The following is a 26,853-nucleotide window of genomic DNA, read 5'->3' on the forward strand; positions in this document are numbered from 1 at the left end:
TCTTCAAGGTAGCAAGGAGTTAGCAACGCGTTTCAGCTGTTTAAAACAGCCTTTTTTCAAGCATGTCCTTGCCATTGTGTGTGTAGGGTTTTTATACCCCATGTTGTCATTCTATTGGGTTCCATCTGTTTCATACGGTGCATCCTATTGGTTGTTGTGTGGATACTTTTGATTGGTTCCTGATGTATCTTATTCCTCATTTAGTTGCCACATTTGTTTTTGACAAGAGTGTAACGATGTATCTCTTATGTTTTGTGATAAGTTTAACTTGATATTTTGGATGATCGTAATCAGTATTGTTTTCAATTATTTCAATATAAATATAAACATTTTTGACAAACATATGTACATTACTATAGTCTTATCCGAAAATCTTTCCTTATGGGGTTGGTGAGTCAGTGTACAATTTTAATAAAACATAGTAAAATTTTATATGGGGTTGGATGTTTTTGCTTATGCATTTTAGATGTTTTCTTTCAAAAGGGTGTTTGTTCGTTAGTTCAAAAAAGGTTAAATAATCCAATTTCAGGATAGTGTTTACGTTTAGATATGGGATGAAATATATTTTATTTAGGATTATTTTGTTTGATCTTTCACAATCGTTTGTTGAAAGATACATCATCAAACAAAACAAAATAATCCTAAATAAAAAATATATTTCATCCCATATCTAAACGTAAACACTATCCTGAAATCAGATTATTTAACTGAAACAAAACCTCATTATATTTTCTTGTAACAAAACCAAGCTGCACACACTTGCAACAAACGTTAAAAGAGAACAAAAACCTAAAAACTAGAAGAAAAATCTAAGGAGATATTTCACAGTTTAACACTATTGACAATTATGCATTATCTATCTCTGTACCAAGAATACAACAATAAAAATGGGAAAGCACTTGTTTTTCAACAAAAGAGCACAAAAGACCAAGTAAGAACTAACTGCAGCAATAACGAAAATAGGTGGGATATATCGGTTAAACACCAGATTATAGAATGAAAATGTACTTTTCAAAAAAACGACAGTGATTAATGACGATGTAATTTAAAATGCATCTTTCAATAAACGACAGTGAAAGACTGAATAAAAATACACAAACCTTCGATTTTGAGACTAGAAAAGATCATACAAGAACATATATAGAGGAAGTTCACAATTAGAAATATTACAAATATGCCAAATTAAATGAGGATGTATCTTTCAACCGATTGTGAAAGATCAAACAAAATAATCCTAAATAAAATATATTTCATCCCATATCTAAACGTAAACACTATCCTGAAATCAGATTATTTAACCTTTTTTGAACTAACGAACAAACACCCTTTTGAAAGAAAACATCTAAAATGCATAAGCAAAAACATCCAACCCCGTATATAGTTTTACTACGTTTTATTAAAATTGTACACTGACTCACCAACCCCATAAGGAAAGATTTTCGGATAAGACTATAGTAATGTACATATGTTTGTCAAAAATGTTTATATTTATATTGGAATAATTGAAAACAATACTGATTACGATCATCCAAAATATCAAGTTAAACTTATCACAAAACATAAGAGATACATTGTTACTCTTGTCAAAAACAAATGTGGCAACTAAATGAGGAATAAGATACATCAGGAACCAATCAAAAGTATCCACACAACAACCAATAGGATGCACCGTATGAAACAGATGGAACCCAATAGAATCACAACATGGGGTATAAAAACCCTACACACACAATGGCAAGGACATGCTTGAAAAAGGCTGTTTTAAACAGCTGAAACGCGTTGCTAACTCCTTGCTTCCTTGAAGATTTCCACAAGTTCACTTTTGTAGTGGACCGCAAAGCCAACATCTGATCTGATTTACAAACATAACGCTTGAAAGGAACATTAAGCGTTTCCACAAATAAACCGCAAACTACTGCTAACTCCTTGCTACCTTGAAGATTTCCACAAGTTCACTTTTGTAGTGGACCGCAAAGCCAACATCTGATCTGATTTACAAACATAACGCTTGAAAGGAACATTAAGCGTTTCCACAAATAAACCGCAAACTACTTAGTCCTTTTTTTCGGACCGCCAAGATACAACAGAAGCACACTTAATAACAGCCAGCAAGAAGGAACCTGCTGACACCTGCAAAGGGAAGTACTCTGAAACAAAGAGAGTACGGAGCTAACTCCCTGCTATTTGGAAGATTTAGGAGTGGTAACAGTAACCACACACCATTGCAACTATTCCAGCATTCACTCCACCACGAACACACAGTGTAGACAAAAGGCACTCAAAAAAAAGGGACAACACGAAAATCAAAACAGAGATAGACGAACAGAAAAAAACGCTAAAGACACCTGTAACTGTGAGTACATTAAGAAAGTTCATGTAAAAAGCGGATCACGCCAATCACAAAGCAGTACTCTATAACTTTACTTTTGCCGACTCCAAAAACTTGCCTAGTGACACACCCACACATAAACATTTACGAAGGACATAACAGCGAAGCTTAATAAGCAGTTCATTGTCGAGCATACAATTGCCGCAATAAAGACTTCCACTCTTTTAACACTTACCAGCTTAAGCAGTATACTGCTATTTCCAGGTTCTCTACAAAAAGACTTTCATCTTTTCAGTATTTTACTAAATTATTTTATGTAATCATTTATACGTTTAAGGCTGATACTATGGATGAAAATTGTTTGTATGTTTTTATTTTTACACTGAAATAAATATCGCTAAACATTGCAAATATTCTTTGTGAATACTTTATTGTATCATAAATTGCGCCACATCAGATCCACAAATAATATCTGCAATCTTTACCTAGGCTCAAATATATCCAGACATATATAAATATATTAACTTGCTTATTCAATACATCTATGAGATTATAGCATATTATATTGATTCATCTGACTCATGTTTTTAGGTTGGCCAACCTATTTGTTTTAACTATCTGTTTTAAATATTTGTTTTAACTAACAGTGATTTAGACTATATTTTTATTTCAAACTTTTAGATCTAACTGTTTGTATCTATATTTTGTTCAAAATAAACAGAATTTATTGATTCAAATTACATAGTAAGTCTATCTTTCCATATCGGGTAATTAAGCAGTAGCGCTTAAGAGTCTTATCCTTCTCAGAATTTAGCTACCTGGTCCTCACATAATTTTTCAAAGTTTTACAAATTTTACGTTTTTGGTTCGGCTGAAGCAGCTTTTGGGAGAAAGGTTTTGCAGGCTGTGGTGCCCTCAAAATATGGTTCGCCTCCTTTTTACCCTCCCGTTTTTCATTCAGTGTACTCTAGAGCTTGGGTATTTGTTTCCCACAAGTAATGAATGAAGCTTTGGACTCTCCTCGTAACGATGGAAATTAAATGATCAGGTAAGCATAATTTATGTTTTTCAGGGTAAATCTCTGTTTGTGACTGGATGCTATTATTGCCACAGTCACGTGGGTGGCTTTTCTGACCCAAGATAAAAAAAATAAAAACTCTAAGGGTAAGGTAAGATCTTCAGGGCGTTTTTGTTTACTCCGAATCTTCCTGGGAGTCCAGCCTTTCTTGATGCAAAACAAACAGTCCATGAAGGCTACCCCAGCCTTCAAAGACCGTGTGAACGTGCGGTCACCCATGCTAGACCTAGAAGGGGAGAAGATGGATTCTCTTTATTTAGACTCTTTCAGAGACTTGAGTGGAATCTGTTCCGGATCCCTTGGTATTGCACATATTTTCCCTGGGGAAAATATGTTTAAGGCCTCCTCAGTTTAGATGTGTTTCTGTTTCGAGATCCTTTAAAGGCCCAATCTTTTTTGACTTGTGTGAGAGATCTGAAATTAATAGAAGTGATTACTCCAGTTTCAACTTCAGAATTAAACCAAAGGTTTTATTCAAATCTCTTTATATAACTAATTGTCAGTATATTTATAAGAATCCTAGCATTTACTCTCCAAATAATATGTTAGTATATAGCAGGGTTATAACTGATATATTTAACAATCTTTCTTTAAACTAAAACCCACAATCAAACATACATTTGCTAAGACAATAAAATTAATATAAATACCTGAATTCTTTTTATTAGTAAATATTTATGAGCACATTGAAATATATATTTGTAAGAATCAGAATAAGAGTCAACACTATATGCGTTAAAACAAAAACTATTTAAAATATGCTATGCAGAGTTCATACACGTTTACCTTTAGGACTGGCCTTATTCACAATAGCCTTTCTTTCAGAGTTGCATTTAAAATATCACAGTGAGACTTAAAATAACAGCTACTAATATTCAGCAATACCATTAACAGTGCTAAGAAACAATAGGACAATATATATATTTACACAGCTATTTAGATGCATTTGATTCTAACACAATTCTAATTTAAAGCAACAGAAATTTCACAGATAAATTACTTAGCATGCAAGAAACATAGGTTTAACAATATACAGACTGTGAATATAAACTAAATATAAACTGCTCTTTATAAATCTCTCAACTATACTTTAAACTACAGCTATTATGCATATATCTGTGTTAAAATATTAATTGCAACCCGCTTTCTTTATATATATATTTATATATATATATATATATATATATATATATATATACGTTACAAAAATGACCAAAATTGATAGTTCAGTTACCAAGGATTCCTTGTTTCATCTCAGAAAATATATAAGTAAATTTTGCAATCAATAAGAAAAATTCAGCTTGCTCAGAATGAATGTATTTCGAACGCCCAGCAGTAGATAATTCAAGTCAGCAAAATCTGTGTCTGTCCTCTTTCTCGCTCCTGCTTAATACTTATATAAGTTTTTCATTCATTGATGAAACCATGGGAGTGGCCCTACAAGATCTGACCATCCCATTTGGATTGGCCCTCGGTCACCATGGAAATGCATCCTTTAAACTGTTAAGTTCCTTAACTGCTATACTGGGTTCTGGCCCTCGGGTGGCAGTGTGATATCACAGACAAATTCATATTTAAACATTTCTACACATTTTACAATATTTCTATGAAGTGGTTATTTATCAGACCATAACTTCCTGCATCAATCACTTATAATATTAATTTTAGATAGGGTAGTATCTTATGAATTTTCTGATCATTTCTATACCAAATACCATTATATTATATTAAAGCCATTTATATTGCTAACTATTCAAGATTAATAGCGTTTATACATCTGTTATATTTTCAGAGCTGTGTCTAAACTTTCACAAACATCTAGTAGATAATTATATGACATGATTCAGTTATCCCATGCAGGCACTCCATCTGAAAAATAGAAAAATTATGTTACATCTAATTAAACAATGGGATTATTACAGTTTTGAATCTATTTTTCATATATCTATTCACTGCAGCAATTATTTAATTAATATAATATGTTGTCTGAATATATGTATATATATATATACACACATGTATTAATTTCTCTGCTGTCTTTTAACAATGGGTTTATTTCAATTGCCTTTTAATCTATTACAAACATTTTAATTCATTTTCCATATATATTCATGTGTTTATATTTAATATCACATAACTAGACAGTCTCATATCCATTAAAATATATATTTATTTTTATCCTATAAGTATATTTTACTTGATTTGTTCCTATAATTTTCATTAGATTTCTAGAACAGAGAGAAAAAATATATATATATATTTTTTTTTTGTAGTCCATGGTTCAGTGCTTGTATATTTGACACATCAGGGATTACTTAACAAGTCTATGTTAATTATCAGTTCCTAGGGATTTTGACTAGCTTATCTAGTTTATGCTCAGAACTTTGTCTCCATCCATTCTCTGTTTGCTGTTCCCCTATAGGGCTGTTGGCTTTAAAGACTATGTTATCTTTTCATTAGGATAAACAGGTTTTCATTCAGCTAAAACTATTTGGCAAGGGGGGTTTTATAGTAAATAGAATTGTTGTTATCCAAAACTTATGAGACACAAAATACAGATGGTTTTAGTAGAGATAGGGGTCAGCGATTATCTGATAGAGATTTAAATTCACACCTCAGTGGAACATCTTTTGGGAACAGTCCTTTCTTTGAAATGATTTAATGGCCCTATCCTATCTCCACAGTTAAACTCTGATCTTCCTCCAAGATAGAGGTTAATTAGACCAAAAGTTTTATTGGATGCATTCTAAATTTTGTGTACTGAATGTGGGAGGATGGGACAGGAGTCTCAAGTAAATTTTCTGAATGAATTGAATCATTTTCTAATGACCAGTCAAACATATGATCAAAATATGTATATACATTTATTAATCTTTACATATACCTTGACATAATTAAAGAGGTACTTTTTTGGCCTATTTTGAATCTGAAAATATTAAACAAAGTTCCTACTGAAGATGGAGACAATTCAAACTTTAGTGTAGGTGGTCAGTTTATGCCTACCATAGACTTATTTAAATATCCCTATTCACTGGGTCATGTCAAGTTCCTGGGATTTGCTTTTCTAGACCAGCATCATCGGTTTGTGGCTCTTCCATTTGGTCTTGCTACAGCACCCATAATGTTTACAAAATTGCTGATATCTTTGTTGTCTATAGTTTTAACTCAGGGGATCTCAGTAGTTCCTTACTCGGTCGACCTTCTGGTTCAGACTCCCTCTTTTCATCTGGCTCTGAACCAATTAATGTATCATCTAAGTGTGACACAAGGAAATTGGAAAGTTGTTTAAAATTACATGTCCTATTTGAATCATGAAAGGTTTTTTTGGACTGGACTGTCCCTTTAACTCACAAATTTTTGTTATATATATAATTTCCTTTATATAATTGTCTTTAAAACGTGTTGTTGGTGTATTGATTCAGATGCAATTAACAATGTGCTGGTTTGTTGAAAAAAGTGTGTGACTTGTGGTGTTTAATAAGTGTCTCTTCAAAATTCTTAAAAAAACAAAAAGCTAACTTGCAAAACTCTTCTATTTCTTAGAAATATGTATTGATAATAGGTGTGTATCCACTGTGTATTATCCGTGTATTAACATACCTCTAAATGGATTAATCAACAAAATAGTACTTCTAAATGAATAAATAAAATAAACAAAATAGTTATAAGTTTAAAAGACGTTTACTAAGATATTTAAAAAAAAAATAATAAGTCGTATCTACTGTCATATATGGTGGTACCATGCAGGCAAGTTTATCTGTTTAGAGCATATAGGGGTACATCCTTATCATAAAAAATTTCTGAAAGTTCGGATTTGTAATCCTTGTGATTCCCTTAAGTTGTGGCCACAACTTTTTCTGAAGCAGTTAAAATCCAAATGCAGTACTGTGCTGGTGGAAGTTTACAGTTTATTTTCCCCCTAACCGGACCTCTGATATTCCTTACCTCCATGTTTGTATTCTTAGTTTTACCTTGGGTTCTGGGAAGAGTGCTTGTATAGATAGGTTGAGTTCTCCAAGCGGCTTTACCGCTGTTTGAATTTTACTCCGCAGCTAAAAAAAATCCGAACTTTCAGAAATTTTTTATGATAAGGATGTACCCCTATATGCTCTAAACAGATAAACTTGCCTGCATGGTACCACCATATATGACAGTAGATACAACTTTTATTATTATTTTTTTAAATATCTTAGTAAACGTCTTTTAAACTTATAACGATTTTGTTTATTTTATTTATTCATTTAGAAGTACTATTTTGTTGATTAATCCATTTAGAGGTATAGTGTTAATACACGGATAATACACAGTGGATACACACCTATTATCAATACATATTTCTAAGAAATAGAAGAGTTTTGCAAGTTACCCTTGAAGATTTTTGCAAGTTAGCTTTTTGTTTTTTTAAGAATTTTGAAGAGACACTTATTAAACACCACAAGTCACACACTATTTTTTCAACAAACCAGCACATTGTTAATTGCATCTGAATCAATACACCAACAACACGTTTTAAAGAGAATTATATAAAGGAAATTATATATACTGTATAACAAAAAATTTGTGAGATATTATAATTATAATTTTGGAATATTTATATATATTCTAATCACAGTTTATACATATTTTAATCACAGTTTATACTCACAGCTCTTTTAGAGCGCTCCCCACACCCACCGTTTTGCACATTTCAACTTATCTGATATTGGGAGCATATCAGATTTGGGGAAGCCAGTTGAGTCTTATCTACATATCACTCCACACTCTCTTTTTCTTGTCCCTTTAACTCATCAGAATCTTGTATCTTTTCTGGGGTTCGACTCAGTAACTATATATTTGTCCATGACAGGTCAATGCAGACTGAAGCTGCATTAGGCCTGAGCCCTTCTGCAGCTGAATCCTCTTCTTTCGGTTGCTCAGTGCATGGAAGTTGTGGGTATTATGGTGGCTGACTATTTGTATAAAATACTTTGTTATACGTTGGTGTTTAATATCTTTTAAGAATATACTAGTCTCCTACTGGATGAAGATTGTGTTAGTCGGTTGATTATCTAAGCAGTATGGCATAATCTTTGTTATAAAACTGCCTAAATTGTTATATCTTCTGCCATTATAGCTTAAGTATAACAGACAGAAAATGGAACTGAAACGATTGGAAAGAGAGTCAGAGCAACTTCATAGACGTATTGAGGAGCTAGAAAAAAGGTACTTTTTTGTAATTTTTTTATCTTCTCAATGGAGTGGTTCTTATAAACCTACATTGATATTGCTACCTGAACAAAGGCGTTGATTTAGGATTGCAGAAATTATTTGTAATGTTTTCTAGACTGTACATAAAATGTAATCTTCTGTTATTACTCTTTATAAATGCAAGATTCGCTACTAATTAATAAATGGTACCACAACCAGCGTTTAACAAAGTATTATTATTATTTTTTCTCTTGTAAGGTGTATCCAGTCCACGGATTCATCCATTACTTGTGGGATATTCTCCTTCCCAACGGGAAGCTGTAAGAGGATCACCCACAGCAGAGCTGTCTATATAGCTCCTCCCCTAACTGCCACCTCCAGTCATTCTCTTGCAGCTCTCGACAAGGGAAGTAGCTAGAGATATGTGGTGACTTAGTGTAGTTTATCTTCAATCAAAAGTTTGTTATTTTTAAATGGTACCGGCGTTGTACTGTTTTTACCTCAGGCAGAAATTAGAAGAATAGTTTTGCCTGAGGTTTTTGATGATCTTAGCAGGTTGTAACTAAGATCCACTGCTGTTCTCACACATAACTGAAGAGTATGGGAAAACTTCAGCTGGGGGAACGGCCTGCAGAATTAACTGCCCTGAGGTATGTTCAGTATATTATTTTCTAGAGAGATAAGAAGTCTAGAAAATGCTGACAGTGCCTGATTTATTTAAGGTAAGCCTGATTGCAGTGATTTAACAAACGACTGGCATCATGCTTGCAGTAAAGGGTAATCATGTTACTTGCTCTTATGGCTTATTAAGTTAAACGTTTGCAGGATTTATAAAGAACGTTTTTTTACTAAGGGTGATAAATCTTTATTTGGGGCCTAGTTTTCCACATGGCTGTTATTTTACTCCTAGGAGTAGTTTTTTAAGGCCTTCTGACTTTGAGGGCATGGTGGGAGGGGCCTATTTTCGCGCTCTAATTGCGCAGTCGTTTTTACATTCTGAGACATCCAGCTTCCCTGAAGGAGTCCCCTGACATATTGGACCTCTGTAAACGGTTTTTGTGCCTACAAAAGTCGTTTTATGGGAAGGTAGGAGCCACAGTAGAGCTGTGGCAGTTTGCTTGTGACTGTTATAACGGTTTTACCGTTTTTTTGCTTCGTTTTTGAGCATGAGGGGTTAATCATCCATTTGCAAGTGGGTGCAATGCTATTTTAGTCTATTATATACACTGTAAAAATTTCATAGTTAACTGCTTTTTTCACTGTTTTGCAGTTTTTGTGTTTGTTTTTTTCTCTTAAAGGCACAGTACCTTTTTTTATATTCTGCTTTTTCACATTAATTAAAGTGTTTTCAAAGCTTGCTGGTCTCATTACTAGTCTGTTAAACATGTCTGACATAGAGGAAACTCCTTGTTCATTATGTTTAGAAGCCATTGTCGAACCCCCTCTTAGAATTTGTACCAAATGCACTGATCTTACTATAAGTTATAAAGACCATATTCTGGCTTTAAAAGATTTATCACCAGAGGAAATTGACAAGGGGGAAGTTATGCCGACTAACTCTCCCCACGTGTCAGAACCTATAACTCCTGCTTAAGGGACGCCAAGTACATCTAGCGCGCCCATTGCGTATACTTTACAAGACATGGCGGCAGTTATGAATCATACCCTTACAGAGGTATTGTCCAAACTGCCAGGGTTACAAGGAAAGCGAGACAGCTCTGGGGCTAGGACAAATACAGAGCTCTCTGACTCTTTAGTAGCTATGTCTGATATACCCTCACAATGTGCAGAAGCCGAGGCAGGAGAGCTTCTATCTGTGGGTGATTTTTCTGACTCAGGGAAGACACTTCAACCTGATTCTGATATGTCTACATTTAAATTATATTCGAACCATCCTACCTATGATCCAGGAGGGTCAATATATGACTACCGTGGACTTAAAGGATGCTTATCTTCACATTCCGATACACAGAGATCATCATCGATTTCTCAGGTTCGCCTTCCTAGACAGGCATTACCAGTTTGTGGCTCTTCCCTTTGGGTTAGCTACGGCACCAAGAATCTTTACAAAGGTTCTGGGGTCACTCCTAGCGGTCCTAAGGCCGCGGGGTATAGCAGTAGCCCCTTACCTAGACGACATTCTGATACAGGCGTCAAATTTTCAAATCGCCAGGTCCCATACGGACATTGTTCTGGCATTCCTGAGGTCTCATGGGTGGAAAGTGAACGAAGAAAAGAGTTCTCTATCCCCTCTCACAAGAGTTTCCTTCCTAGGAACTCTGATAGATTCTGTAGAAATGAAGATTTACCTGACAGAGGCCAGGTTGTCAAAACTTCTAAATTCCTGCCGTGTTCTTTATTCTACTTCTAGCCCTTCAGTGGCTCAGTGTATGGAAGTAATCGGCTTAATGGTAGCGGCAATGGACATAGTGCCGTTTGCCCGCCTACATCTCAGACCGCTGCAACTCTGCATGCTCAGTCAGTGGAATGGGGATTACACAGATTTGTCCCCTCTACTAAATTTGGATCAAGAGACCAGGGATTCTCTTCTCTGGTGGCTATCTTGGGTCCATCTGTCAAAGGGTATGACCTTCCGCAGGCCAGATTGGACAATAGTAACGACAGATGCCAGCCTTTTGGGCTGGGTTGCAGTCTGGAACTCCCTGAAGGCTCAGGGCTCGTGGACTCAGGAGGAGGCACTTCTTCCGATAAACATTCTGGAACTAAGAGCGATATTCAATGCTCTTCAGGCTTGGCCTCAGCTTGCTGCGGTCAGGTTCATCAGATTTCAGTCGGACAATATCACGACTGTAGCCTACATCAACCATCAAGGGGGAACAAGGAGTTCCCTAGCAATGTTGGAGGTTTCAAAAATAATTCTATGGGCAGAGGTTCACTCTTGCCATCTATCGGCTATCCATATCCTAGGAGTAGAGAACTGGGAGGCGGATTTTCTAAGTCGACAGACTTTTCATCCGGGGGAGTGGGAACTCCATCCGGAGGTGTTTGCGCAGTTGATTCAACTTTGGGGCAAACCAGAACTGGATCTCATGGCGTCTCGTCAGAACGCCAAGCTTCCTTGTTACGGATCCAGGTCCAGGGATCCCAAGGCAGCACTGATAGATGCTCTAGCAGCGCCTTGGTCCTTCAACCTGGCTTATGTGTTTCCACCGTTTCCTCTGCTCCCTCGTCTGATTGCCAAGATCAAGCAGGAGAGAGCTTCAGTGATTTTGATAGCACCTGCGTGGCCACGCAGAACTTGGTATGCAGATCAGGTGGACATGTCATCCCTTCCACCATGGACTCTGCCGCTGAGGCAGGACCTTCTACTTCAGGGTCCTTTCAACCATCCAAATCTAATTTCTCTGCGTCTGACTGCTTGGAGATTGAACGCTTGATTTTATCAAAGCGTGGTTTCTCCGAGTCGGCCATTGATACCTTAATACAGGCTCGAAAGCCTGTCACCAGGAAAATCTATCATAAGATATGGTGTAAATATCTTCATTGGTGTGAATCCAAGGGTTACTCATGGAGTAAAGTCAGGATTCCTAGGATATTATCTTTTCTCCAAGAATGATTGGAGAAGGGATTGTAAGCTAGTTCCTTTAAAAGGACAGATTTCTGCTCTGTCTATTCTTTTGCACAAGCGTCTGGCGTCAGGCTTTAGTTAGAATCAAGCCTGTGTTTAAACCCGTTGCTCCGCCATGGAGTTTAAATTTAGTTCTTAAGGTTCTTCAAGGGGTTCCGTTTGAACCTCTGCATTCCATAGATATCAAGCTTTTATCTTGGAAAGTTCTGTTTTTGGTAGCTATCTCTTCGTCTCGAAGAGTTTCAGAGTTATCTGCCTTACAGTGCGATTCCCCTTATCTGATCTTCCATGCAGATAAGGTAGTTTTGCGTACCAAACCTGGGTTTCTTCCTAAGGTGGTATCTAATAAGAATATCAATCAGGAGATTGTTGTTCCGTCACTGTGTCCTAACCCTTCTTCAAAGAAGGAACGTCTTTTACACAATCTTGACGTAGTTCGTGCTTTAAAGTTTTATTTACAAGCTACTAAGGATTTCCGTCAAACATCTGCATTGTTTGGTGTCTACTCTGGACAGAGGAGAGGCCAAAGGGCTTCAGCAACTTCTCTTTCTTTTTGGTTAAGAAGTATAATCCGCTTAGCTTATGAGACTGCTGGCCAGCAGCCTCCTGAAAGAATTACAGCTCATTCCACTAGAGCGATGACTTCCACATGGGCTTTTAAAAATGAGGCTTCTGTTGAACAGATTTGTAAGGCGGCGACTTGGTCTTCGCTTCATACTTTTTCTAAATTCTACAAATTTGATACCTTTGCTTCTTCGGAGGCTGTTTTTTGGAGAAAGGTCTTACAGGCAGTGGTGCCTTCCGTTTAAACGCCTGCCTTGTCCCTCCCTTCATCCGTGTCCTATAGCTTTGGTATTGGTATCCCACAAGTAATGGATGAATCCGTGGACTGGATACACCTTACAAGAGAAAACAAAATTTATGCTTACCTGATAAATTTATTTCTCTTGTGGTGTATCCAGTCCACGGCCCGCCCTGTCATTTTAAGGCAGGTGTTTTTTATTTTTAAACTACAGTCACCACTGCACCCTATAGTTTCTCCTTTCTCTTGCTTGTCTTCGGTCGAATGACTGGAGGTGGCAGTTAGGGGAGGAGCTATATAGACAGCTCTGCTGTGGGTGATCCTCTTGCAGCTTCCTGTTGGGAAGGAGAATATCCCACAAGTAATGGATGAATCCGTGGACTGGATACACCACAAGAGAAATAAATTTATCAGGTAAGCATAAATTTTGTTTTTTATTTGCTTCTGGTTGTTGTTCTACGTATATTTGCCTCTTGCTATTGATATTTTAAAAACGCTATTACATAAATGAGATATTTTTTTTTCTACGCTTCCTTTTCACTGTTATATTTAGTGAAAAGCCTTTAATAACTTAAAAACTTTTTGTTTTCTTGTTTTATATTAGAATTGTTTTAAAATATATTCCTTTAATGCTTATTTGTTTTGTGAGATTTACTGTATTAATATTTTTTTTTAAATTAGGGCACTATGCTTTATAGCATTTAAAGTAATAAATATTTTCTTTTATTAGCTCAGATCGCATGTCTGAAGAAGATAAAATGGAAAGATTAAGAGAAATATCCCAACTTAAGGAAAACATAAGAGCACTTCGTGATCAAGAAATTACTACTAATGAGCAAATAGACCAGTTTCAGCAAGCAATTTTTAAGTATAAGGAAGAGCGTAATAGATTAGGGTTTGTATACTTTATTTATTTATTTATAAAATATTTTACCAGGAAGGATACATTGAGATTTCTCTTGTTTTCAAGTATGTCCTGGGTCCACAAAACATTGCATTGATACAATAGGGTACAACAATACAAAAACAATATTAATACATAACATATGCAGAATTTAACATAGAACAGGTAGGAAATATAAAATCAACCATGACAGGTGCATTCTGTTTTGAGATATGCAGAGAGGGATCTCTTAAAGGATTTTAGACTTGGGGAAGGTTTTAAAGTGTGCGGGAGGTCGTTCCATAAATGTGGTGCTCTGTAGGAAAAGGAGGAATTAGCTGCTTTCTTTTTGTATTGAGGCAAGCTAAATAATGTGCTGGTACTGGATCGGAGGTTGTAGGAGGTGGGAATAGCAGGGGAGAGCATTCTGCTCAGGTAGGGTGGGAGCTTCTCAGAAAGGCTCTTAAACACAAGGCAGGAAAGATGGAGGGTGCGTCTGGATTCCAGTGACAGCCAGTTTAGTTCTTTTAGCATGTCACAATGGTGGGTTCTGTAGTTACATTGTAGCACAAAGCGCAGAACGAGTTATACAGTGTATTTAGTTTATTAAGGTGAGTTTGAGGTGCAGATGCATATACTACATCTCCATAATCCATGATTGGCAACAGCATTTGCTGTACAATCTTTTCCTTTACTGTAGGGCTGAGGCAGGATTTGTTTCTGTACAGGGCACCTAGTTTTGGATAGAGTTTAAATGCAAGTTTTTCTATGTGGAGGCCAAAAGATAGATTGAGGTTTGTCAAAAACATTTTCTCTTCAGTATCAATAAAATGGTAAAAAAAAAATGTGCATAAAAACATTCTTTTAACTTTGATGCTAAAAGTACCGTGATTCATCTTGATTGATAGTTACAGGCTAATTTAACAAAAAGAACATCCGCAAATAAGATGTTAAACAATCTGCTAGGAAGGAGTATGCTCCAGTATTTAATAAATATAACAAGAAAACTATATAACCAAAAGTAGAAAGTCAAAGAAGCAAAAAAAGTCCAGATATAAATATCCAATGAGGGTCCAGTCTTTTCCATTCTCCTTCAGTTTGAAACCACAAGCTTGCACCAGGAAAACCTTCTAAAAAAATAAAATAATGCAAGATAATCATACACTCTTAAATAAAACTTTGCTTTAATTTGATTTGTTTTAAAAAAATGAACATGTGAAGTCTTCTGATGTCAGCCACCCAGCTGACGCGTTTCGGCTTTTATGCCGTAATCATAGCTATGATTACGGTGTAAAAGCCGTTTTTCTTTTACGAGATATGACGAGTCCATGGATTTCATCCTTATGGATTACGCCTCCTGGTCAGCAGGAGGAGGCAAAGAGCACCACAGCAGAGCTGTATATATAGCTCCTCCCCTCCCTCCCGCCCCATTCATTCTCTTTGCCTGTGTTAGTGATAGGAAGAGGTAAAGTGAGGTGTTAGTTTAGATTCTTCAATCAAGAGTTTATTATTTTTAAATGGTACCGGTGTGTACTATTTTACTCAAGGGTAAAGCAAGGGGAGCTGTTCAGATTCAAATATGATCGTTTCTGTGTCTCCCAGACTGTGTGCTGCCCAGCTGAATATGGTCTTAGCAAAGTTTATCTAAGATTGTACCTGAGCCGTGAGTAGAGCACTGAAGTAACATCTCTAGAAGGTTTGGGCGCACACAGGGAGACAACGTATGCCGAGGATATCGGATGGACAGAAGCAGTGGAGGTGACGTCATCAAAAGGGCGCTTGGACGCCTCAGATACCGGTGAGCTGGGGAGCAGCAGTGAACAGTGGCGATGGGGAAGTCTGACGGAGGGGAGAGGAGAGATGCACACCGCAGATGAATGGTTTGTAAGCTTGCAGCCAGCGGAGCAGTAATAAAGGTAGAGAACCTTGCTGAGTCTCAACTGCGCTCCCCGAGGACCGGATTTCCGACTTCCATCAGAAGCAGTAAGAGTTTTTGTTTTACTCTCACATTCACTGTGTTCCACTACTTGTCCTGAAATAATATACTACAGAACATAATTTTCTCCCTGTGAGTGTTTTAATATGTCAGAGAACTAGGGGTGAGTTTAGTCTCCAGTCTCACTGGGGGATTGTTATATATGATGCAAGATAAGCCTGATAGATAAATATAATCACTTGGATTTGAACACCTAAGGAATGGTCTCTCTGTAGACTGGACGTTCAGAGTACTCTAGATGAATCCATCTGCTAATAACTACTACTTCAATAAAACTCAGCAAGTATGCCATTTTATCAGGCTAGAAGTTGCAGTTATTACTGAAGGGAGTCAGCTGGAGTACTCTGAACATCCAGTCTCCACATAGACACCATGTATTTAATTGTTTTCTATTCAAGTACCAGTACAGGAAGCTGGCTCCTTTTTAAGGGTCATGAATTTCCGCATGTGCCATGCCCTCAGGCATTTGGACATGTGCCTTTGTTTGGAATCAATTTTTCTTTCCTAAGATATGGAGAGTCCACAACATCATTCAATTACTAGTGGGAATATCACTCCTGGCCAGCAGGAGGAGGCAAAGAGCTCCACAGCAAAGCTGTTAAATGTCACTTCCCTACCCATAATCCCCAGTCATTTTCTTTGCCTCTGTCAATGGAGGAGGTGAAATTTGGTGTCTGAAGAAATGAATTCCTTTTTTGGGTACTTTTCCCTGCAAGCAAGGATTTGGGTTTAGCTGAGTCCACGTCAATCTTTTCAGTAGAGTAGAGTTGCCCATGGTACAGAAAGCCAGGGTTGGTTACTATGTTCTTTCTTTTTCTACAGGTCTCTGTAAGGAATATGTGTCCTTTCACGCCTTGTGAGCTGTCTTCCTGCCGGACAGCTAGACTGCAGGTAAGTGCTTTTGTCTTCTAGGTCTTGGAGACTTGCACTTCTGAAAAATGTCATATGCAGTAGATGGGGACATTTTAAAAATCCTACAGGATTCTCTTTGGCAGTGGGCAGGCACATTATGTATGTTGAGACTAGGGGTTAATCTTCCCTTTATTTTTCCTCTTTGGGCTAATTTTGTTGAAATACTTTATTAGTATGTGTGTGGGGCTTATGTTTTATACAGGGATTTATGTATAAACTTAAAATTTGGCAGTTGGTTTTCTTTGCTTGCTTAGCTAGAACAGGCTAACTGACAGACTGCTTGAGCATTTGTGTAAATTTAGCTCCTGTGTTGCCTTTTACTTGCTTCATAGTTTCCTCTAAGTAAAACGATATGTGTAAACTGAATAGGCTGAACCAAAAATGCCTATCCTCCTAATTGCACTTCTCACCACTAGTGCAATCAAAACAAGAAGTCAAATTTTACAAAAAGGTTGGAGGTGGCGCCAAAGGCTATCTGGTTACCAGTAAATATCTAGATACAGATTCTATGTAAATAAAAAAGGGTCAAAACTAACACAGAAATAGCCCGAAATAGAAAAAATGTGCAAATTGCTGGAGGGATATACTTCCAAATACAACGTATTTATTCAAGCTTATATCTACATTAAATGGCAGAAAAAACATATACTTAATCAATATATGTATATACAAATTAGAACAATTACTCATATAAAATTCAGTACAGGTTTAAGACAATATCACCTAAATAATGATAATAAGACACCGGTGTCAATCCTTCTTAAAAAATTATTAAAACTCAAATGTCTCTGTGACAATATATTTTAAAAAGCATACAGACTTATGAAACAATTTCTTTAGCAGTTGTTCTTGTATCATGAATCTGGCATAGTAGGTCTCACTTGTTCAAGTGCATAGTTATAAAATAGGCTGTTAACACACACTATATTGTCCCTGTTGTGATAGATTGAATGATACGACGTGCTGTCAATCCACAAAGGGTTACAGTCTTTAGGTGTGGAGGATTTTCAATACAATGTGTTCAAAGTGACTTGCACATTCATGGGTGCATTAAAGGAAGTTCGTAACAGATGGTAAGCAGTATATCCTGAGTTCTAGCTGTTTGCTCTTTTTTACGTATTTGAACTCTTTCAATTTAACAAATGCAAAGTCTGTTTCAAAGTTGCACAGCAGGTGCAAAGTTTGCTTCCTGGTTAACACTTACCCGGGGTTCCGGCAATTAGGGCGGTCTCTTGTCAATCTGCTTACCTAGATCCCACCGGGTGCAGGTTATGTTGTTTGGTAGTCGTCTTGAAGAAAAACTCCTTTGATTCTTTAAAGTGTGCACACCCTTCTTCCAGCTGGGATAACCTATTTATGGGATTTTTTATTAACCCTTTCGTCATCTTGTTGTCCATTTAATTTTCCTCCTTCTCTTAATCTTTTTTTCCCAAGTGTGTATTAAATTGTGCCTAATCATGTACTGCCCTATAGTGTATCCTCAATGTTAAATCCGTTTCATATTGCCTTCATAAACAAATAAAATTATTACCACCTATCCAAATTCAATAAATAACCTTGCATACCGTTATTACTAAGTCTTGTATATCCCCACAGAAATAAGCTTAAGTAAATTCAAGTGAAAAAAATATATATAATTTAGGGTAATATGTTACTAATAATGGCTCTAAATAAACAAACTCTTCTTTAACTTAAAAAAATAATAAGCATAAAAACGATTACTTCATAACTCAAAAAAAAATATTTTTTTTACTAAGGTTAGATTCGATCTTATGGCCTCTCATATTGTAGACTTGGCTCCTTAACCAGTGTACTACATTGGTTTTCAGGTTTCCCGAGTGGAATTCACTTAATTTGTTTATGATTGAATCCTTTCCTTCATTAAAATTTCGGCTAGTGCTGGAATCGAACTCACAGCCTTATATTTTTATAAACCTGACTCTTAACCCATTGCGCTATAGTCCTTTCCTAATTTCTTGAATTAAATTTACTTTAATTCTTGATTCAATACTTTACATAGAGAGAAAAATCATTATTTTAAATTATTAGTCTACTTACAATCTTGGATTCGAACCCTGGGACTATTGGTTGTAAGACCATTCACTTAACCACTACACTAGTTCCCAATTAGTATAACCATGTTTCATTTAGTTTCTATATGATTTAGATTTTGATGCTACTTATAATCAATTCAGGGCTTAGTGTGATAGGTTTCTTTAGTGATTTCAAGAAATATAAGAACTTAAAAAATCCTTTTGGATACATAAGATACATTGATTTCTTTCATGTAATTAGCAAGAGTCCATGATCTAGTGACATATGGGATATACATTCCTACCAGGAGGGGCAAAGTTTCCCAAACCTCAAAATGCCTATAAATACACCCCTCACCACACCCACAATTCAGTTTTACAAACTTTGCCTCCCATGGAGGTGGTGAAGTAAGTTTGTGCTAGATTCTACGTTGATATGCGCTTCGCAGCAGGCTGGATCCCGGTTTTCCTCTGAGTGCAGTGAATGTCAGAGGGATGTGAAGAGAGTATTGCCTATTTGAATACAATGGTCTTCCTCTAGGGGATCTATTTCATAGGTTCTCTGTTATCGGTCGTAGAGATTTCTTCTCCTACCTCCCTTTTCAGATCGACAATATACTCTTATATACCATTACCTCTACTGATTCTCGTTTCAGTACTGGTTTGGCTATCTACTATATGTAGATGAGTGTCTTAGGGTAAGTAAGTCTTATTTTATTTATGACACTCTAAGCTATGGTTGGGCACTTTATATGTAAAGTTCTAAATATATGTGTTTAAACTTATATTTGCCATGATTCAGGATAATCAGTATTCCTTCATTCAGACAGTCAGTTTCATTATTTGGGATAATGCATATGAATAATTCATTTTTTCTTACCTTAAGAATTTTCAATTGACTTTTTTCCCTGCAGGCTGTTAGGCTCGCGGGGGCAGAAAATACTTCAATTTATTGCTTCATTCTTGGCGCAAACTTTTTTGGCGCAAAATGTCATTTCCGGCGCCATAGTTGATGCCGGAAGTTTGTTTGTGGTTGCGTCATTTTTTGACGTATGTGTGTTAGACGTTTTTTTGCGCCAAAAAATGTGGGCGTCGTTTTTTGACGTCAGAGGATGTTGCGTCATACTTGGCGCCAAAAAATCTGGGCGTTGTACTTGGCGCCAAAAAATCTGGGCGTCATACTAGTCTCCACCTTTTTTCACATTATTTAAGTCTCACTTTTTTATTGCTTCTGGTTGCTAGAGGCTTGTTTATTTTGCATTTTTTCCCATTCCTGAAACTGTCATTTAAGGAATTTGATAATTTTGCTTTATATGTTGTTTCTCCAACATAGGTGTGTCCGGTCCACGGCGTCATCCTTACTTGTGGGACATTCTCTTCCCCAACAGGAAATGGCAAAGAGCCCAGCAAAGCTGGTCACATGATCCCCCCCAGGCTCCGCCTACCCCAGTCATTCTCTTTGCCGTTGTACAGGCAACATCTCCACGGAGATGGCTTAGAGTTTTTTAGTGTTTAACTGTAGTTTTTCATTATTCAATCAAGAGTTTGTTATTTTCAAATAGTGCTGGTACGTACTATTTACTCAGAAACAGAAAAGAGATGAAGAATTCTGTTTGTATGAGGAAAATGATTTTAGCAACCGTAACTAAAATCCATGGCTGTTCCACACAGGACTGTTGAGAGCATTAACTTCAGTTGGGGGAACAGTTTGCAGTCCTTGCTGCTTGAGGTATGACACATTCTAACAAGACGATGTAATGCTGGAAGCTGTCATTTTCCCTATGGGATCCGGTAAGCCATGTTTATTACGATTGTAAATAAGGGCTTCACAAGGGCTTATTTAGACTGTAGACATTTTTTGGGCTAAATCGATTGATATTAACACTTATTTAGCCTTGAGGAATCATTTATTCTGGGTATTTTGATATAATAATATCGGCAGGCACTGTTTTAGACACCTTATTCTTTAGGGGCTTTCCCAAAGCATAGGCAGAGTCTCATTTTCGCGCCGGTGTTGCGCACTTGTTTTTGAGAGGCATGGCATGCAGTCGCATGTGAGAGGAGCTCTGATACTTATAAAAGACTTCTGAAGGCATCATTTGGTATCGTATTCCCCTTGGGTTTGGTTGGGTCTCAGCAAAGCAGATACCAGGGACTGTAAAGGGGTTAAAGCTTAAAACGGCTCCGGTTCCGTTATTTTAAGGGTTAAAGCTTCCAAAATTGGTGTGCAATATTTTCAAGGCTTTAAGACACTGTGGTGAAAGTTTGGTGAATTTTGAACAATTCCTTCATGTTTTTTCGCAATTGCAGTAATAAAGTGTGTTCAGTTTAAAATTTAAAGTGACAGTAACGGTTTTATTTCAAAACGTTTTTTGTACTTTCTTATCAAGTTTATGCCTGTTTAACATGTCTGAACTACCAGATAGACTGTGTTCTGAATGTGGGGAAGCCAGAATTCCTATTCATTTAAATAAATGTGATTTATGTGATAATGACAATGATGCCCAAGATGATTCCTCAAGTGAGGGGAGTAAGCATGGTACTGCATCATTCCCTCCTTCGTCTACACGAGTCTTGCCCACTCAGGAGGCCCCTAGTACATCTAGCGCGCCAATACTCCTTACTATGCAACAATTAACGGCTGTAATGGATAATTCTGTCAAAAACATTTTAGCCAAAATGAACCCTTGTCAGCGTAAGCGTGGATGCTCTGTTTTAGTTACTGAAGAGCATGACGACGCTGATATTAATATCTCTGAAGGGCCCCTAACCCAATCTGAGGGGGCCAGGGAGGTTTTGTCTGAGGGAGAAATTACTGATTTAGGGAATATTTCTCAGCAGGCTGAACCTGATGTGATTACTTTTAAATTTAAATTGGAACATCTCCGCATTTTGCTTAAGGAGGTATTATCCACTCTGGATGATTGTGAAAATTTGGTCATCCCAGAGAAACTATGTAAAATGGACAAGTTCCTAGAGGTGCCGGGGCTCCCAGAAGCTTTTCCTATACCCAAGCGGGTGGCGGACATTGTTAATAAAGAATGGGAAAGGCCCGGTATTCCTTTCGTCCCTCCCCCCATATTTAAAAAATTGTTTCCTATGGTCGACCCCAGAAAGGACTTATGGCAGTCAGTCCCCAAGGTCGAGGGAGCGGTTTCTACTTTAAACAAACGCACCACTATTCCCATAGAGGATAGTTGTGCTTTCAAAGATCCTATAGATAAAAAATTAGAAGGTTTGCTTAAAAAGATGTTTGTTCAGCAGGGTTACCTTCTACAACCCATTTCATGCATTGTCCCTGTCACTACAGCCGCATATTTCTGGTTTGATGAACTGATTAAGGTGCTCGATAGTGACTCTCCTCCTTATGAGGAGATTATGGACAGAGTCAATGCTCTCAAATTGGCTAATTCTTTCACTCTAGACGCCTCTTTGCAATTGGCTAAGTTAGCGGCTAAGAATTCTGGGTTTGCTATTGTGGCGCGCAGAGCGCTTTGGTTGAAATCTTGGTCGGCTGATGCGTCTTCCAAGAACAAGCTACTAAACATTCCTTTCAAGGGGAAAACGCTGTTTGGTCCTGACTTGAAAGAGATTATCTCTGATATCACTGGGGGTAAGGGCCATGCCCTTCCTCAGGATCGGCCTTTCAAGGCAAAAAATAGACCTAATTTTCGTCCCTTTCGTAAAAACGGACCAGCCCAAGGTGCTACGTCCTCTAAGCAAGAAGGTAATACTTCTCAGGCCAAGCCAGCTTGGAGACCAATGCAAGGCTGGAACAAGGGAAAGCAGGCAAAGAAACCTGCCACTGCTACCAAGACAGCATGAAATATCGGCCCCCGATCCGGGACCGGATCTGGTGGGGGGCAGACTCTCTCTCTTCGCTCAGGCTTGGGCAAGAGATGTTCTGGATCCCTGGGCGCTAGAAATAGTCTCCCAGGGTTATCTTCTGGAATTCAAGGGACTTCCCCCAAGGGGAAGGTTCCACAGGTCTCAGTTGTCTTCAGACCACATAAAAAGACAGGCGTTCTTACATTGCGTAGAAGACCTGTTAAAAATGGGAGTGATTCATCCTGTTCCATTGAGAGAACAAGGGATGGGGTTCTACTCCAATCTGTTCATAGTTCCCAAAAAAGAGGGAACATTCAGACCAATCCTAGATCTCAAGATCTTAAACAAATTTCTCAAGGTCCCATCTTTCAAGATGGAAACCATTCGAACTATCCTTCCTTCCATCCAGGAAGGTCAATTCATGACCACGGTGGATTTAAAGGATGCGTATCTACATATTCCTATCCACAAGGAACATCATCGGTTCCTAAGGTTTGCATTCCTGGACAAACATTACCAGTTCGTGGCGCTTCCTTTCGGATTAGCCACTGCTCCAAGGATTTTCACAAAGGTACTAGGGTCCCTTCTAGCTGTGCTAAGACCAAGGGGCATTGCAGTAGTACCTTACCTGGACGACATTCTGAGTCAAGCGTCGTCCCTCCCTCGAGCAAAGGCTCACACGGACATCGTCCTGGCCTTTCTCAGATCGCACGGCTGGAAAGTGAACGTGGAAAAGAGTTCTCTATCCCCGTCAACAAGGGTTCCCTTCTTGGGAACAATTATAGACTCCTCAGAAATGAGGATTTTTCTAACAGAGGCCAGAAAGACAAAGCTTCTGGACTCTTGTCGAATACTTCATTCCGTCCCTCTTCCTTCCGTAGCTCAGTGCATGGAAGTGATCGGGTTGATGGTAGCGGCAATGGACATAGTTCCTTTTGCGCGCATTCATCTAAGACCATTACAACTGTGCATGCTCAGTCAGTGGAATGGGGACTATACAGACTTGTCTCCAAAGATACAAGTAAATCAGAGGACCAGAGACTCACTCCGTTGGTGGCTGTCCCTGGACAACCTGTCACGAGGGATGACATTCCACAGACCAGAGTGGGTCATTGTCACGACCGACGCCAGTCTGATGGGCTGGGGCGCGGTCTGGGGATCCCTGAAAGCTCAGGGTCTTTGGTCTCGGGAAGAATCTCTTCTACCGATAAATATTCTGGAACTGAGAGCGATATTCAATGCTCTCAAGGCTTGGCCTCAGCTAGCGAGGACCAAGTTCATACGGTTTCAATCAGACAACATGACGACTGTTGCGTACATCAACCATCAGGGGGGAACAAGGAGTTCCCTAGCGATGGAAGAAGTGACCAAGATCATTCTATGGGCGGAGTCTCACTCCTGCCACCTGTCTGCTATCCACATCCCGGGAGTGGAAAATTGGGAAGCGGATTTTCTGAGTCGTCAGACATTGCATCCGGGGGAGTGGGAACTCCATCCGGAAATCTTTGCCCAAGTCACTCAACTTTGGGGCATTCCAGACATGGATCTGATGGCCTCTCGTCAGAACTTCAAAGTTCCTTGCTACGGGTCCAGATCCAGGGATCCCAAGGCGGCTCTAGTGGATGCACTAGTAGCACCTTGGACCTTCAAACTAGCTTATGTGTTCCCGCCGTTTCCTCTCATCCCCAGGCTGGTAGCCAGGATCAATCAGGAGAGGGCGTCGGTGATCTTGATAGCTCCTGCGTGGCCACGCAGGACTTGGTATGCAGATCTGGTGAATATGTCATCGGCTCCACCTTGGAAGCTACCTTTGAGACGAGACCTTCTTGTTCAGGGTCCGTTCGAACATCCGAATCTGGTTTCACTCCAGCTGACTGCTTGGAGATTGAACGCTTGATTTTATCGAAGCGAGGTTTCTCAGATTCTGTTATCGATACTCTTGTTCAGGCCAGAAAGCCTGTAACTAGAAAGATTTACCACAAAATTTGGAAAAAATATATCTGTTGGTGTGAATCTAAAGGATTCCCTTGGGACAAGGTTAAGATTCCTAGGATTCTATCCTTCCTTCAAGAAGGATTGGAAAAAGGATTATCGGCAAGTTCCCTGAAGGGACAGATTTCTGCCTTGTCGGTGTTACTTCACAAAAAACTGGCAGCTGTGCCAGATGTTCAAGCCTTTGTTCAGGCTCTGGTTAGAATCAAGCCTGTTTACAAACCTTTGACTCCTCCTTGGAGTCTCAATTTAGTTCTTTCAGTTCTTCAGGGGGTTCCGTTTGAACCCTTACATTCCGTTGATATTAAGTTATTATCTTGGAAAGTTTTGTTTTTAGTTGCAATTTCTTCTGCTAGAAGAGTTTCAGAATTATCTGCTCTGCAGTGTTCTCCTCCTTATCTGGTGTTCCATGCAGATAAGGTGGTTTTACGTACTAAACCTGGTTTTCTTCCAAAAGTTGTTTCTAACAAAAACATTAACCAGGAGATTATCGTACCTTCTCTGTGTCCGAAACCAGTTTCAAAGAAGGAACGCTTGTTGCACAATTTGGATGTTGTTCGCGCTCTAAAATTCTATTTAGATGCTACAAAGGATTTTAGACAAACATCTTCCCTGTTTGTTGTTTATTCAGGTAAAAGGAGAGGTCAAAAAGCAACTTCTACCTCTCTCTCTTTTTGGATTAAAAGCATCATCAGATTGGCTTACGAGACTGCCGGACGGCAGCCTCCCGAAAGAATCACGGCTCATTCCACTAGGGCTGTGGCTTCCACATGGGCCTTCAAGAACGAGGCTTCTGTTGATCAGATATGTAGGGCAGCGACTTGGTCTTCACTGCACACTTTTACCAAATTTTACAAGTTTGATACTTTTGCTTCTTCTGAGGCTATTTTTGGGAGAAAGGTTTTGCAAGCCGTGGTGCCTTCCATTTAGGTGACCTGATTTGCTCCCTCCCTTCATCCGTGTCCTAAAGCTTTGGTATTGGTTCCCACAAGTAAGGATGACGCCGTGGACCGGACACACCTATGTTGGAGAAAACAGAATTTATGTTTACCTGATAAATTTCTTTCTCCAACGGTGTGTCCGGTCCACGGCCCGCCCTGGTTTTTTAATCAGGTCTGATAATTTATTTTCTTTAACTACAGTCACCACGGTACCATATGGTTTCTCCTATGCTATTATTCCTCCTTAACGTCGGTCGAATGACTGGGGTAGGCGGAGCCTGGGGGGGATCATGTGACCAGCTTTGCTGGGCTCTTTGCCATTTCCTGTTGGGGAAGAGAATGTCCCACAAGTAAGGATGACGCCGTGGACCGGACACACCGTTGGAGAAAGAAATTTATCAGGTAAACATAAATTCTGTTTTTTTCTATTACATATTGCAAGATGTCACAACCTGACCCTGGATCAGAATCTACTTCTGGAAAGACGCTGCCTGATGCTGGTTCTACCAAAGTTAAGTGCATCTGTTGTAAACTTTTGGTAACTGTTCCTCCGGCTGTAGTTTCTGTTAGTTGTCATTATAAGCTTTCTAACGCAGATATTGTCTCCATTAGTAATAATCCTTTACCTGTTGTTTTTCCTTCAACATCTAATGTTCAGGATGTCCCTGTTAATGTAAAATAATTTGTTTCTAATTCTATTAGGAAGGCTCTGTCTGTTATTCCTCCTTCCAGTAAACGTAAAAGGTCTTTTAAACTTCTCATATTTCAGATAAGTTTTTAAGTGACCGCCATCATTCTGACTTATCTGTTTCTGATGAGGATCTATCTGGTTCAGAAGATTCACTTCAGATATTGACACTGATAAATCTTCATATTTATTTAAGATGAAGTTTATTTGTTCTTTACTTAAAGAAGTGTTGATTGCATTAGATATGGAGGAGTCTAGTCCTCTTGATACTAAATCTAATAAGCGTTTAAATTCAGTTTTTAAACCTCATGTAGTTATTCCAGAAGTTTTTCCAGTTCCTGATGCTATTTCAGAAGTAATTTCTAGGGAATGGAATAGTCTGGGTACTTCATTTACTCCTTCTCCAAGGTTTAAGAAATTGTACCCTGTGCCATCTGATAGATTAGAATTTTGGGTCAAAATCCCTAAAGTTGATGGGTCTTTCTCTACTCTTGCTAAACGTACTACTATTCCTACAGCGGATAGTACTTCCTTTAAGGATCCTTTAGATAGGAAGCTTGAATCCTTTCTAAGGAGAGCTTATTTATGTTCAGGT

At 38.3% G+C, this 26,853-nt stretch overlaps 1 protein-coding gene across 1 annotated transcript in view; it reads left to right on the plus strand.

Annotated features, from left to right (window-relative positions):
• SMC6 (structural maintenance of chromosomes 6) overlaps positions 1-26,853 on the plus strand; it is an 869,177-nt gene that overhangs the window by 359,531 nt on the left and 482,793 nt on the right. The window contains 2 exon segments of the mRNA XM_053711237.1: positions 8,521-8,609; positions 13,716-13,880. Coding sequence (XP_053567212.1) covers positions 8,521-8,609; positions 13,716-13,880 — 254 coding nt within the window.

The sequence above is a fragment of the Bombina bombina genome, chromosome 4 (genome assembly GCF_027579735.1).
Source record: "Bombina bombina isolate aBomBom1 chromosome 4, aBomBom1.pri, whole genome shotgun sequence".
Taxonomy (NCBI): domain Eukaryota; kingdom Metazoa; phylum Chordata; class Amphibia; order Anura; family Bombinatoridae; genus Bombina; species Bombina bombina.